The sequence below is a fragment of the Synchiropus splendidus genome, chromosome 10, assembly GCF_027744825.2.
Source record: "Synchiropus splendidus isolate RoL2022-P1 chromosome 10, RoL_Sspl_1.0, whole genome shotgun sequence".
Classification (NCBI taxonomy): domain Eukaryota; kingdom Metazoa; phylum Chordata; class Actinopteri; order Syngnathiformes; family Callionymidae; genus Synchiropus; species Synchiropus splendidus.
In genome coordinates this window covers 387,524-402,657 of record NC_071343.1, presented here as the reverse complement: position 1 = coordinate 402,657, position 15,134 = coordinate 387,524, and the positions used below count along the sequence as shown (strand labels likewise).

At 55.2% G+C, this 15,134-nt stretch overlaps 1 protein-coding gene across 2 annotated transcripts in view; it reads left to right on the top strand.

The window, feature by feature from the left end:
* The window catches only part of LOC128765531 (titin-like), an 80,332-nt gene that overhangs the window by 57,590 nt on the left and 7,608 nt on the right, over nt 1-15,134 (top strand). For both annotated transcript variants that reach the window (XM_053876239.1, XM_053876238.1), the window contains 28 exons: nt 55-351; nt 463-1,050; nt 1,124-1,426; nt 1,505-1,801; nt 2,040-2,327; nt 2,397-2,702; nt 2,784-3,086; nt 3,162-3,467; nt 3,532-5,295; nt 5,441-5,734; nt 5,817-6,101; nt 6,173-6,472; nt 6,547-8,610; nt 8,687-8,989; nt 9,065-9,370; nt 9,554-9,844; nt 9,915-10,214; nt 10,363-10,668; nt 10,745-11,047; nt 11,119-11,400; nt 11,470-12,063; nt 12,140-12,427; nt 12,508-12,807; nt 12,886-13,188; nt 13,262-13,564; nt 13,638-14,222; nt 14,297-14,599; nt 14,801-15,100. In XM_053876239.1, coding sequence (XP_053732214.1) covers nt 55-351; nt 463-1,050; nt 1,124-1,426; nt 1,505-1,801; nt 2,040-2,327; nt 2,397-2,702; nt 2,784-3,086; nt 3,162-3,467; nt 3,532-5,295; nt 5,441-5,734; nt 5,817-6,101; nt 6,173-6,472; nt 6,547-8,610; nt 8,687-8,989; nt 9,065-9,370; nt 9,554-9,844; nt 9,915-10,214; nt 10,363-10,668; nt 10,745-11,047; nt 11,119-11,400; nt 11,470-12,063; nt 12,140-12,427; nt 12,508-12,807; nt 12,886-13,188; nt 13,262-13,564; nt 13,638-14,222; nt 14,297-14,599; nt 14,801-15,100 — 12,462 coding nt within the window. The remainder of the gene's footprint in view (nt 1-54; nt 352-462; nt 1,051-1,123; nt 1,427-1,504; nt 1,802-2,039; nt 2,328-2,396; nt 2,703-2,783; nt 3,087-3,161; nt 3,468-3,531; nt 5,296-5,440; nt 5,735-5,816; nt 6,102-6,172; nt 6,473-6,546; nt 8,611-8,686; nt 8,990-9,064; nt 9,371-9,553; nt 9,845-9,914; nt 10,215-10,362; nt 10,669-10,744; nt 11,048-11,118; nt 11,401-11,469; nt 12,064-12,139; nt 12,428-12,507; nt 12,808-12,885; nt 13,189-13,261; nt 13,565-13,637; nt 14,223-14,296; nt 14,600-14,800; nt 15,101-15,134) is intronic.

The following is a 15,134-nucleotide window of genomic DNA, read 5'->3' as shown; positions in this document are numbered from 1 at the left end:
AACACTTTCATCCGTGAGGTCTCTAATTAACCGCCCTTCACTCTTGTACGACAGAGGTGCCTAGTGCCCCCTTGAAGCTCGGCGTCACCAACGTGACCAAGGACAGTGTCACAATTGCCTGGACGCGACCAGAGTATGATGGGGGCAGTAGAGTCACCGGCTACCTCATCGATGCTCTGGAGAAAGGACAGAACAAGTGGGTGAAGTGTGCGACCGTTCGTACCCTGACTCACACCATCAAGAGCCTGCGCGAAGGCATGGAGTGCTTCTTCAGAGTCAGGGCAGAAAACCACGCCGGACTGAGTGAACCCAAAGAGATGATTGTTCCTGTTATTGTCAAAGAAATCCACGGTAAGCTTCTGACTGAAATCAGTTTGTCTCTGTTGTCAGCTTGTTGGACACGACAGACGTTTGTGGTACCAGACCGGCTCTTCACTACTTGTCCTCGATTGTTCCTTACAGAGGCTCCGGAGTTTGACTTGAAGAATTATCCCAAGAACACGGTTTATGTGAAAGCTGGATCCGACCTCTCGTTTGAAATTCCCCTGGCGGGTAAACCCATGCCAAAGGTGACAGTGGCCAAGAACAACGTGGCCATCAAGGGATCCAAGAGGCTGCTGACTGAAGTGACTCCTGACAGTTTGCTTGTTACGCTCACTGAGAGCGTGTCTGGTGATGCCGGCAAATACGAAGTCACCGCCTCAAACGCGGGAGGAACGACCAAGATTTCTCTCATCTTTGTTGTACTGGACCGACCAGGTCCTCCAACTGGACCGGTGGAGGTCGGGGAGGTTGGAGAAACCACAGCGTGCCTGAAATGGTCTCCTCCTGAGTATGATGGTGGCAGTCCTGTCACCAACTACATCGTCCTCAAACGTGAAACCAGCACCCCCACCTGGAGCGAGGTGACAACCAGCATTGCTCGAAGCTCTATCAAGGCAACCAGGTTGACAAAAGGAGAGGAGTACCAGTTTAGGATTAAAGCTCAGAACCGATACGGGGTCAGCGACCACATCGACAGCAAGCCTGTCATGATCAAGCTTCCATACAGTATGTACTTCTTCTCTTGCAAAGTGCCACTGTTGATGCGTTCTCAATGATATTCAAACCTGCAACCTTGCAGCGATTCCTGGACCACCGTCCACTCCGTGGGTCAGCTACGTTTCAAGAGAGAGCCTGACGGTGTGCTGGAACGAGCCTGTCAACGATGGTGGAAACCCTGTGTTTGGCTACCATCTCCAGATGAAGGAGAGAAGTAGCATCCTCTGGCAGAAGAGCAACAAAACAGCCATACCTGGAAACCAGTGGAGGGTCGCGAATATCTGCCCCGGGCTCATATATGAGTTCAAGGTAGCAGCAGAGAACGCAGCAGGAATAGGTAAAATGAGCAAGACGTCCGAGGAGGTCCTGGCCATCGACGCCTGTGGTGAGTGCTCTCAACCACATGTCTCTCCCTCGCTAGAAAGCGTGTGTGACTGACCGGCTTGTGGTTTCTGTTCCACAGAGCCTCCAGCAAACGTTCGCGTGACAGAAGTGACCAAGAACTCTGTGAGCCTGGCCTGGCAGAGACCTCCGTACGATGGGGGCAGCAAGATAACCGGCTACAGTGTGGAGAGGAGAGAGGCATCTACTGGCAGATGGGTGAAGGCCAACTTCACCAACATCATCGAGATGAGCTTCACCGTCTCTGGACTTAACCAGGACGAGACATACGAGTTTAGAGTATACGCCAAGAATGCCGTTGGATCTGTCAGCAACCCATCACTTGTTGCTGGCCCGGTCGTGTGTGTAGATGCTTGCGGTGAGTAGCTTTTCTGTCTCAGTGTCTTTCCATTCCAAGTTGTCACAGGAGACCTCCATCTGCGGACGTCAACACTTACTCCAGTGAAAGGGTTTCCCTCCAACCATAGATTGGAGGTCATTTAACCTCCAGCGCCTCTCACTCGTTTCTCCACAGAAAAATTGCTGCTCTTGTTTGCAGAAGAGGCTCACGGTCCACCATGTCATACCGAGATGTTTTTTGTTTTTATTTTCGGCAGGCGCTCCCGCCATCGACCTGCCGCCAGAGTACTTGGACGTGGTTCAATACAAGGCCGGCGCTTCCGTAAAACTTCGGGTTGGAATCCTAGCTAAACCTCTGCCCACGATCGAGTGGCTGAAGAATGGAAAGGAGCTTGTGATGACGTCAACTCTGAGTGTCGAAAGCACAACTGACACATCAGCCGTCCTGATCAAGGACGCCACGCGCCTGGACACCGGGTCCTACGAGATCAGGATCAGAAACGTGCTGGGTTCTGCCTCTGCCACCATCAGAATTGAAATCCTGGGTACGTGGAAAGCCGTCAAGTGCGACCCTCAACATGTTTTTCATGTTCCCTTTTGCGCCCCCCCTCCAGATAAACCTGGCCCGCCGGCTGGCACCATCGCCTTCAACTCTGTCACCGCCGACAGAATCCTTCTCAGCTGGCAGCCCGTGCCAGAGGTCGACCAGGGTGGCTCAAAGGTGACCCACTATGTGGTCGAAAGGCGGGAGACCAGTCGGGTGGTTTGGTCCACAGTGTCAGACCACCATGAGCAAACCCATATCAGTGTCGCCAAACTGGTGAGGGGTAATGAGTATGTGTTCCGAGTGATGGCAGTCAACAAATTTGGAGTGGGTGAGGTGCTGGAGTCGGAGCCAGTCATGGCCAAAAACGCCTTCGGTACGTGTGAATGTCGTTTCATAGCTAATTTCCTCCACCTCGAATGCTTTGGCCGGCAATAATGGCCTGGTTATTCGACAGTGACTCCCGGCCAGCCTCGCACACCTGAGGTCAACATCATCACCAAGACCACCATGGTGGTGGAGTGGGACAAACCTGGTGTGGATGGAGGAAGCACGGTGTCTGGCTATTACCTGGAAAGACGGGATAAGAAGAGCCTGCGTTGGATCAGGGTTTACAAGGAGCCTGTCACAGACATCAAGCAGACCGTCTACCACCTGACTGAAGGAAATGAGTACCAGTATCGGGTGTGTGCCATCAACAAGGCTGGGGAGGGGCCCTTCTCCGATGCCTCTGACTTGTACAAGGCCGCCGATCCAGTCGGTAAGTGACAGACGGGACAGACGGGAAATTAGCAGCTGTACATCCTCACCAACATTTGGGATTTGTTTCTCATAGACCCACCAGATGAACCGTGCAAACTCAAGGTGGTGGACTCCACGAGTACATCTATCACATTAGGCTGGTCAAAGCCGGAATGGGACGGTGGCAGTGAAGTCACCAGCTACATGGTAGAGAAACTGGTGGCGGGAGAGGAAGAGTGGGCAATGGTCACCATGAAGGGAGAGCTGAAGGCCACAGAGTACACGGTTCACCACCTGAAGCCAGACGTCAACTACTTCTTCAGAGTGTCTGCAGTGAACTGCGCTGGCCGCGGCGAGGCCCTGGAGATGACGGAGCCCGTGCAGGCTAAGGACATCCTAGGTTAGATGACCAAACAAACACTCAGTTGTTCTTGGACCTTCCTGACATTTTGCTTGTTTAACAGAGGAGGCCCAGATCGACTCGGACGTGGCCATGAGGACCCATTATATTGTGAAGGCCGGCAAGGATGTGGAGCTCTCCGTTCCTCTGAAAGGAAGGCCGGCGCCGTCCGCCTCCTGGAGCAAGGGCGATGAATGCATTGACCTCAACCCGTCGTATGAATTCCATCACTCTGACACCACCACGGTTCTCGTCATGCGCGAGGTCACCAGGCTGAACACCGGCAAATACACCGTGAAGATCGCGAATGGCGTGGGCCAGCCCAAGACGCTGACTTTGTCCGTGAAAGTTCAGGACACCCCAGCGGCATGTAGGAACCTAACATTGAAGGACGTCACCCGTGGAAGGGCCACGCTGGTGTGGGAGCCGCCGCTCCTTGACGGTGGTGCAGAAATCACCAATTACATCGTTGAGAAGAGGGACTCGTCCAAGCGGTCGTACTCTGCCGTGACGACCAAGTGCTCGGACACAACTTTCACCCTTGACGACCTCTCCGAGAAGACCTCCTTCTTCTTCCGCGTCTTAGCGGAGAATGAAAATGGTGTTGGAGATCCATGTGAGACTTCAGAGCCGGTCAAACCCACTGAGACCCCTGGACCTGTCAAAGGGGTGTCCATGAAGGACTCCTCCAAATCTTCGGTCACGCTCCAGTGGCTGAAGCCAGACTACGACGGCGGCAGCATCATTTCAGACTATATCGTGGAGAAGAGGTTGAAGGACGAGGAGTGGTCTCTTGGAGGAACCAGCAGACAGTGCGAGTTCGAAGTCAAGAAGCTGAAAGAGCACTCGGATGTATTCTTCAGAGTTGCTGCTCGAAATGAGAAGGGCCAAGGTGCTTCTGTGGAAATCGGACCCATCAAAGTGGTCGATTACATCATAACGCCCGAGGCGTGTCTGGCTGAGTACCCCGATGGAACCATCAGGGTGCGCCTTGGTCACAATGTTCACATGGAGCTGCCATACGTAGGAAAGCCCAAGCCTGCGGTTCTCTGGCTGAAAGACAACCTGCCCCTGAAGGAGAGCGACCAGATTCGCTTCAAGAAGACCGACAGCAAGGCCACGCTGATGATCAAGAATGTCAAGAAGGAGAACGAGGGAAAATACACGCTGACGCTAGACAACAAGGTCAACCGCCGATCCTCCCACATTCACGTCATCACACTTGGACCGCCCTCAAAGCCCGTGGGGCCCATCCGCCTGGACGAGGTTCGAGCCGAAAGCATCGTCATCTCCTGGGAGGAGCCAAACGATGACGGCGGCGGCGACATCAGCTGCTACACGGTGGAAAAGCGCGACACTTCAAAACCTGACTGGAAGATGGCGTGCTCCAGTGTTGAAGGAACCCAATTCAAGGTCCCCAACCTGGTTAAGGGGGCCCAGTATCAGTTCAGAGTCTGTGCTGAGAACAGGTATGGCGTCAGTGAGGCGCTCGTCTCCCAGATGGTCGTTGCCAAACATCAGTTCAGACCTCCCGGTCCCCCTGGCAAGCCAGTCGTGTATAACGTCACCAACGACGGCATGACCATTCAGTGGGAACAGCCCATTTATGACGGCGGCACGCCCATCGTGGGATTCCATGTGGAGAAGAAGGAGAAGAACAGCATCATGTGGCAGAAGGTCAACACTCTTCTCATCAAAGAGACGGACTACAGGATCCTTGGCTTGATCGAAGGGCTGGAGTACTCCTTCAGGGTCTATGCCCAGAACGATGCCGGTTTCAGCAGGATGAGTGACGAGAGCAAGTCGGTCATGGCGGTCAGTCCAGTGGGTGAGTTTCCGTCTCATGGACTGCGATTGTTGGTCTGGCTAGCTCTCCAGGGTTTCCAGGGACTGGATGGAAGTCCATCCTTCTCCCTCTGCATCTTTGCTTGTTTGTGACCAGTAGGCTCAGACGCTGTCCTTTCGCTCATCAGATCCTCCCGGCCAGCCCGACTACACGGACGTGACCAGTGACTCTATCACTCTCAAATGGGACGCACCCAAACGCGACGGTGGCAGCAAGATTACGGGATACAACATTGAAAAACGCCAGGGACACGGCAGGTGGTTCAAGGCCAATCTGACAGACGTGCACGACTGCGTCTACACTGTCACCGGTCTGGCTACCAACGAGCGCTACGAGTTCAGGGTCGTTGCCAGGAATGCCATCGGAGTGGTGAGCCCCCCGTCCAACTCTTCTGGCCTGATTGTGGTCAGAAGTGAGAATGGTGAGTTGTTTCTTTCACACCGCGCATCGCGCCCGCTCCTCATTCCTTTCTAAAAAATGAAATGCTACCTGTCCTTCGTCAGCTGCTCCGCACATTGAGTTCGGCCCTGAGTATTTTGAGGGTCTGACCGTGAAGGCGGGAGACAACATACGGCTGAAAGTGACCATCACCGGGCGCCCTGCTCCGAAAGTGGTGTGGTTCAGAGACGGGATCCAGGTGACCAAGAAAATGATGGACATTGTCACGGTGGCTGGTTCCAGCACACTGTCTGTCAGGGATGCCGACCGAAGTCACCGCGGCCTGTACACGGTGGAAGCGACCAACAACTCTGGAAGCAAGAAGGAAAGCATCGTTGTTCAAGTCCAGGGTAGGAGGCTCTTTCATTCCCTCTGCCCGAAGAGTCTTACGCGCAGAGTTGTCATGTTTTCTGTGATGCAGACACACCTGGCGAGCCTGTGGGACCCATCACCTTCAGCGACATCTCTGAAGGCCGGTGCACGCTGTCGTGGAACCCACCGGAGAACGATGGCTGCTCTGAGATTTCACATTACATCGTGGAAAAGCGGGAGACCTCCAAGATCTCCTGGGCCCTGGTGTCTGACGAATGTCAAGAGTGCACCTTTTCGGCCACCAAACTCATCAAGACCAACGAGTACCAGTTCAGGGTCTCTGCTGTCAATAAGTTTGGAGTTGGCCGACCTCTTGAGTCCAGCCCCGTCGTGGCACAGATGCAGTACAGTACGTCACCGTTGGGTTTGTTGTCTTCTTTCTTTGCGTCCAGTTAATTAAATGCAATCATCTGTGTTCTCCAGCTGCTCCCGAGGCCCCGGGTACTCCAGATGCCACTGAGGTCTCGGGTGAAAGCATCACGCTGGCCTGGGCCCCTCCCACGTCTGACGGTGGAAACCCAATTCAGTACTACATACTTGAGAGGCGGGAGAGGAAGACGGTCAAGTTCTACAAGGTCCTGACCAAGAAGCCGATCGTCGAGTGTGCCCACAAGGTTCTGCACCTGAGCGAAGACACAGAGTACGAGTTCCGCGTCATGGCCGTCAACGATGCTGGTGTGGGAACTCCCAGCAACATCTCCGTGCCAATCAAAGCCGCCGAACCAAAAGACATCCCCTGTGCTCCCTCGGTGGTCTGCGTGTCCGACTCCTCCGACAGCTCCGTCAGTCTGGAGTGGACGAAGCCTGCTGACGACGGTGGAATGGACATTCTGGGCTACATCATAGAGATGGATGTGGCTGAAGGCTCGGAATGGAAGCGAGTCAATGAAGAGCTGGAACAAGGAACCAGCTATGTGGTCACAGGTCTGCAGAAGGGAGTGGAGTACAAGTTCCGTATAGCTGCGGTGAACCACGTGGGCCGAGGGGAAGAGAAGGAATCGGACCCAGCTCGGGCTGTTGACAGGCTTGCGCCTCCACATGTCGACATTGACGCCAACTTCAAACAAACACACATTGTCAAGGCAGGTGGTGCTGTGCTTCTGGGAGTTCAGTTCCGAGGCAAGCCGGTCCCGAGCGCCACGTGGCTGAAGGAGGACGGAGAGCTCGGCGCCATGTCTGAGGTCAGAACCTCACCAGGGACTAGTTCTCTGAGCATTGAGAACTGCTCCAGGAATGACACCGGCAAGTATACTGTGAACCTGGAGAACAGCAGTGGCAGCACGGCCGTCCAGTTCACAGTGAAAGTGATGGACACCCCGGGGCCCCCGCAGGCCGTGTCCTTCTATGAAGTGGCTCGAGGGTCGGTCACGCTGATCTGGGAGCCTCCTCTCAACGACGGAGGGGCGAAACTTCACCATTATATTGTGGAGCGCCGAGAAGCAAGTCGTCGCACCTGGCAACAGTCTGGTGGGAAGTGCAAGCAGAACAAGCTGAAGATCCAGGACCTGCTGGAGGGCGTTCCCTACTTTTTCAGAGTTTCTGCAGAGAACCAGCATGGTGTGGGCGAGGCCTTCGAGTTGACTGAGCCTGTCATCGCCACCGCAGAACCAGCAGCGCCCAAGAGGCTGGATGTGCTTGACACCACCGACAGCTCGGTGTCTCTGGGCTGGCTGAAGCCCGAACATGATGGTGGAAGTCGCGTCCAGGGCTACGTCATTGAGGCGAAGTCCAAAGGGTCCGACAAGTGGATGGCAGTTGGCAACACAGCCAATCTTTGCTACACAGTGGAGAAGCTCAACAAAGGCGATGAGTATGACTTCCGTGTAAAGGCCAAAAACGAGGCTGGCTACAGCCGAGTCCGGGAAACTTTGGCCTCCGTGCTGGTCAAAGAGCCTCACATTGAACCTGCAGCAGACCTCAGCGAGATCCCCAATCAGCTCATCACTTGCCGCTCTGGCAGCAGCTTCACAATCGAGGTTCCAATCAGCGGCAGACCAGCCCCCAAAGTCAGTTGGAAGCTGGAGGAGATGAGACTGAAGAACTCAGACAGGGTGTTCATCAAAACCACCAAGGACAAGAGCAGCATCAGCGTGAAAGAGGCCATGAGGGGAGACGGCGGAAAGTACTTCCTGACACTGGAGAACGTGACAGGGTCCAAGACCTTTGCCGTCGATGTGACCGTCACCGGCAGACCTGGCCCGCCCACCGGTCCCGTGCAAATCTCTTCTATCACTTCTGAGTCCTGCGTCGTCAGCTGGGAGCCCCCGGAGGACGACGGTGGCACGGTCATCACCAATTACATCGTCGAGAAAAGAGAGTCTGGCTCCACCGCGTGGCAGCTGATCAACTCCAGCGTCAAGCACACCACGCTGCATGTGGGCCACCTGACCAAGTACATGCAGTACACCTTCCGGGTGTCGGCCGAGAATTGCTTCGGGGTCAGCAAGCACGCCGAGTCCGAAACCATCGTGGCTGAGCACCCCTTCAGTGAGTACTTTTCACTCTTTACTTCCTATCACCTACGCTCTTTGCCTCAAACTCAGTGCGACCTTTGTGACTGCAGCACCCCCTGGTCCGCCCACACGGCCCTCCGTCTTCAGTGTGACTGCCAACACCATGACCTTGAAGTGGGAGGAACCGTACAATGATGGCGGCAGCAAGGTCACTGGCTTCTGGATTGAGAAAAAGGAACGAAACAATATCCTCTGGGTCCGGGAGAACAAGATCCCGTGCTTTGACTGCTACTACCAGGTGGAGGGCCTTGTGGAGGGTCTAGAGTACCAATTTCGTGTCTATGCTATGAACAGTGCCGGCCTGAGCAAGGCCAGCGAGGCCTCCAAAGGAGCGGTGGCTCAGAACCCTGTTGGTAAGTTGAGGTCGCTGACTTTGATCCTGAGTGAACGTGAGCTGTTGTGCTGATCGGCTTCTGTCTTCCGGGCAGATCCACCAAGCAAACCTGAGGTCACCAACGTCACCAGAACCACCGTCTCCCTCAAGTGGATGTCGCCGCTTAACGATGGTGGAAGTCCCATCGTGGGATACATCATTGAACGCAAACCCTACACGCTGTCGGGCGAGGGCCGCTGGCTCAAGTGCAACTACACCAACGTGACAGACACCGTCTACACTGTGACTGCGCTGGGAGAAGGAGAACCTTATGAGTTCAGAGTCATTGCCAAAAATGCCAACCAGGTCTTCAGCTTGCCTTCGGAGTCAACCGGATCTGTGCAGTGCAAGACTGACTTTGGTAGGTTGATCATGGATGAACAAAAGTGGCGTCAGCCGTGTTCATCTTTCATGACTCCTATGAGATGATGGCAGACTGTCTACCGATGCATATTTTAGCTGCGCAGAAGCACGGTCACTCACAGCGCCTGAGCGTGCTTGCACCCCCGACCTCTGCTTATCTTGCATTTCTTTTTTGCCACAGAACCACCAAAGGCTCAGCTGGATAGCAAACTGCTGTCAGAGACAGTCATGGTTAGAGCCGGGTCGGACTTGGTTCTGGACGCTGCAGTCGGTGGGAGACCAGATCCCAAAGCTTCCTGGTCGAAGGGAAACAGGGAGCTGGAGCTGTGCGAGAAGTACCACCTGCAATATACCCCCACCAGAGCCATGGCCGTCATCAAGTTCTGCGACCGAGACGACACCGGCAAGTACGTCCTTTCCGTGAGGAACGTGAGTGGGACCAAGACTGCGGAGGTCAACGTCAAAGTTCTTGGTCAGTGAGAGCATGTTGATCTTGAAGTGCCCGTGGTATCAGATCCTTATCGTGTCCTGTCTCTCTCCAGACACACCTGGAGTCTGCGAGGGCAGCCTGGAAGTTGGTAAAGTCACAGAGGAGTCCTGCAGCCTCAGCTGGAAGCCCCCCCTGGAGGACGGAGGCGATGACGTGACACACTACATCGTGGAGAGGAGGGACACCAATCGGCTCAACTGGGTCATCATGCACGCCGAGTGCACCGAGCTGAGCTGCAACATCAGCGGGCTGTTCAAGAACACCGAGTACCTGTTCAGAGTCCGCGGAGTCAACAAGTACGGGCCTGGTGTCCACTTGCTGTCCACGCCGATGGTAGCCAGGAACACGTTCAGTAAGTACAATGAGTCTTGAATTCTGTTTCCATCATCAGATGCCATGTTGCTACGGCTCACAAGAAGAGGGGCGTTTTGTGTTTGCTGAAAGGAAGGCCGTGATGGTCTTCAGTCTCTGTGACTGACTTCAACTCCTGTGTCTCCCAGCGGTGCCATCTCCCCCTGGGGCTCCAGAAATTATCGCCTCTGGGAAAGACTTTGCCACTATTGAGTGGCTGAAGCCCGAGAGCGACGGCGGGAGTCCCGTGCTGCACTATTTGGTGGAGCGGCGTGAGAGGAAAAGTGCCAGATGGGTGAAGGTTAACCGTGATGGGGCTCACCTGGACACGATGCTCAAGGTGAGCGGCCTTACCGAAGGAAACATCTACCAGTTCAGAGTGACGGCAATCAACAAAGCCGGAGAGAGCGAGGCCAGCGAGGTGTCGCTGTACGTGGTCTGCAGAGTTCCGACATGTAAGTCCACTCCGTCGCATCTGGTTCACGTTCAATCTGCAGCTGCGTTTACAAGGCCTCTCTTTGGTCGACGCAGCTACTCCAGCTCCCCCGTCCATACCCCGCATCACTGACACCCACGCAGACAGCATCAGTCTGGCGTGGGCCCGGCCCGTGGAAGACGGAGGCTCCGATGTGATGGGATACATCCTGGAGATGCAGGAGTCCGGCGCAGAGGAGTGGAAGAGGACCCACGAGAAAACCCTGCGCTCCACAGAGCATGTCGTAGGCGGCCTCTCGGGAGGCAGGAAGTACTGCTTCAGGGTGGCGGGCGTCAACATTAATGGCACAGGAGACTTCAGCGAACCGTGTGCTGAGACAGAGCCGGTTGAGCGAATCGGTGAGTGGGTGGCCCAGCGCTCCGGCGGGCGGGGCCAGGAGGCGGACGCTGAGCTCCATGTTGTTTTGCAGAAACTCCGGACTTTGAACTCCACGATGACCTGAAGAAGACCATCTGCCTTCGTGCCGGCGGATCCCTGCGGCTGTTTGTCAACATCACTGGACGACCCTCTCCGACGATCACGTGGAGCAAGCCCGGTGTTGACTTGCAGAATCGTGGATTCATTGAAGTGACGAGCACGTCCACCACGCTGATCATCGATAAGGTCCACCGTTACGACGCGGGCAAGTACACTCTGCTGGCCGAGAACTCTGCGGGGAAACAGGAAGTTAACATTCTGGTGAAGGTGTACGGTGAGTCTCAGCCTCTCGGCGATGCCACCTCCTATTTCCCGGAGTGCTAACATCCTCCAATCCTCGCAGACACTCCTGGACCCACCGGACCAATCAGGATGAAGGAGCTCACCAAGGACTCTGCCACCATATGTTGGGATGCCCCAGCAGTCGATGGCGGCGCCCCAGTTAACAACTATATCATCGAGAGGCGCGAGGCGTCCATGCGAGCGTACAAGACTGTCACCTCCAAGTGCAGCAAGACCTCCTATAAAATTGATGGCTTGATGGAGGGCATGCTCTACTACTTCAGAGTCCTACCGGAGAATATCTATGGCATCGGGGAGCCCTGCGAAACTCCAGACGTCATCCTGGTGTGTGAGGTGCCACAACCTCCAAACAAGCTGGAGATGGTGGATGTCACCAAAAGCACCGTCACGCTGGGCTGGGAGAAGCCAGAGCACGACGGGGGCAGCCGGCTGACGGGCTACGTGGTCGAGGCCTGCAAGTTCGGCACTGACAAGTGGATGAAAGTGGCCACGCTGAAGACAACGGACTTTGAGCACACCATCGAAAAGCTCAACGAAAACGAACAGTACTTGTTCAGGATACGTGCGGTCAACAGCCGTGGTGCCGGTGAGCCCAAAGAGCTGATGACCGCCATCACGGTCCAGGAACAACGAGGTAAAATGGGGGTGTGATATCACAGAGTCAAAAGAGAAGAACCTGCCCAGTGCTCACGTCTTGCTCTCCTCCACAGTCATGCCCGTGGTGGACCTCTCCACTATTCCTCAGAAGGTAATTAACGTTCTGGCAGGGAAGACCCTGGAACTGGACCTGCCTATTATTGGCAGACCGCCTCCGACCTGCGTCTGGTACTTTGGGGAGGACAGAATTAAAATCACAGAGCGAATCAAAACTAAGAGCAGCGGCAAGTTCTCCCGGCTGACTGTGTCGGAGACGACCATCGATGACAGTGGCAGCTACACCCTGGAGGTGAAGAACGCTGTGGGTGTGACCCGGGAGGTCATCAGGGTCGTGGTTCTCTGTGAGTTCATCTCTTTCACGCCGCCTGCCTCGGCCTGTGCCGCATCCTTCAGTCGAACTAATGCGTTGATTCGTTCTCAGCCAAACCCGACGAGCCCAAGGGCCCCCTTCGCTTCGATGAGATCGATGCCACAAGTGTCACATGCAGCTGGGACCCGCCAGTCAGGGACGGCGGCGCCCCTGTCAGCGGCTACGTGGTGGAACAGCGTGACGCTCACAGGCCGGGCTGGGTGCCGGTCTCCGATTCTGTCAGCAGACCCATCTTCAAGTTTGTGAACCTGATCGAGGGTGACGAATACGTCTTCCGAGCCGCTGCCGTAAATCGCTATGGAACCGGCGATTACTTGCAGTCCGAGATCGTCACGTGCAGGAGTTTGAAAAGTAGGTTCCGATGGTGCTGCTGATGCTCGTGTGCACAGACTTTTCCCATGTGACTCCAAATGTCACCCTCCATCTCAGATGTTCCTGGACCTCCGGGACGGCCCACTGTGTTCGACGTGTCTCGTGATGGCATGACGGTCGCCTGGAACCCTCCTGACGAGGACGGCGGCCTTGAGGTGTCCGGATACGTCGTTGAGCGTAAAGAGGTCCGATCCGACCGCTGGATTCGAGCCAACAAGAACCCGATAACAATGACCAGATACAGGTCCACGGAGCTGATTGAGGGACTGGAGTACGAACACCGAGTCACAGCCATTAATGCTAGAGGACTCAGCAAACCCAGTCTTCCTTCCAAACCCGCCGTGGCGACAGATCCCATTGGTGAGCAACCAACGTTTGCTGTGGCAGGTGAAAACGTTTGGTCATTGTCACTGACCTGTTCCTCTGCTGCCAGATCCGCCTGGTTGTCCACAGAACCCGCGCATCACCGACACCACCAAGACGTCTGTGTCGCTGGCCTGGAGTCCCCCTGATGAGGAGGGAGATGCTCGGGTGGACGGATACCTGATTGAAATGCAAAAGGTGGGCTCAGTAACGTGGCTCAAGTGCAACACCACGCCCTCTCTGATCTGCGAGTACACCTTGACCAACATGCCGCAAGGAGAGGAGTTTAAATTCCGTGTGTTGGCGTGCAACGCCGGCGGCTCAGGCGAGCCTGCCGAGGTGCCAGGAACCGTTACTGTCACAGAGATGCTCGGTGAGTCCGTCAACCCCTTGCTAGAACATCATATTCGACGTGTGACACCACATTCTCTACGCTCTGCCTCCAGAACCACCCGATTTTGACCTGGAACTGAAGTACAAAGATGTGTACGTGGTCCGCCAGGGAGGGGTGGTCAGGCTGTCTGTCCCCATCAAGGGAAAACCCCACCCGGCATGTACATGGTCTAAGGATGCTGCGTCCGTCTCCACCAAGGCCATGATCGCCTCCACAGAGGACACCAGTGAGCTGGTGCTCAAGGGGGCTGAACGTAGCGACTCCGGACTTTACACCCTGCTGTTGCAGAATAAGGTTGGCACAAAGAAGGCGCAGATCAAGGTGAAGGTCATCGGCCGGCCCAGTGCACCGGAAGGACCCCTGGTGTTCGAGGAGGTTCAAGCAACCTCTGTCAAGGTTTCCTGGAAGGCACCAGCAGATGACGGCGGAGCGGAGATTTTGGGTTACATTGTCGAAAGAAGAGAGGCTGCCCGTAACGCTTGGTACACCGTTGACTCAAGGGTCACAGATACCCAGCTTTTGGTGAAGGGCTTGAAGGAGGGCACAAGCTACCACTTCAAGATTACGGCCGAAAACTCCTTTGGCATTAGCAGTTCTTTGAAGTCGGAGCAGCCAGTGGTGCCAACCACTCCCCTCTGTAAGTATGCGTTGTGACAAACCATTGCCCCGGGTGTTTTTAAGAGTCTAATGATCTTGCTCGTTTCCCATGAGGTCCCCCTGAACCTTCCAGCACGCCGCCCGAAATCATGGATGTGACTAAGAGCTCTGTGGCTCTGGCGTGGAGCCGGCCCAAGGAAGACGGTGGTTCCGCTATCACTGGCTACTTTGTGGAATACAGGGCGCTTTCAGCAGAAACCTGGTCCCGTCACCAGACCAAGATCCTCTCCACCATGTTCACCGTGCCTGGACTCACTGCAGACACGGACTACCGTTTCCGAATCGTTGCTGTCAATGATATCGGCGAAAGTGAAGCCGGACCCGAGTCTGACCTTGTGACATGCAAGGATCCGTTTGGTGAGTTTGTGTTCCCACTCACTTCAGTCTGCTGACGTCGGCAAAGGACCTGAGACTAAAGTCTTCAGTGAGCAGATGTCTGTGGCCGTTCACACAAGCACTCGTGTACGCAGGCTCACACTTGATGAAAGTCTTTGGAGGAGGACATCGTGTTTTTCCGACACGCTCTGAGTTTAATTTGCTCTTTTTTCATTTCACCAGACAAACCCAGTCAACCCGGTGAGATCGACATTGTGAGCGTTACCAACAACGCCATCGCCATCCGTTGGCAGCCACCAGAGTGTGATGGTGGGAAAGAGGTTTTGGGCTACTGGGTCGAGTACAGGAAGTCGATCGAGAGTTCATGGAAGAAATGCAACAAACTGAGGTCCAAGGAGAAGGAGTTCACCATGCCTGGGCTCGCCGAGGCCACGGAGTACGAGTTCAGAGTGTTTGCCGAGAACGAAACCGGCATGAGCCGACCACGGCGGACCGCCACTTGTGTGAAAACCAAGCTGAGTGGTAAGCAATCTTTTAGAAGAGGGGTGAGGACCGC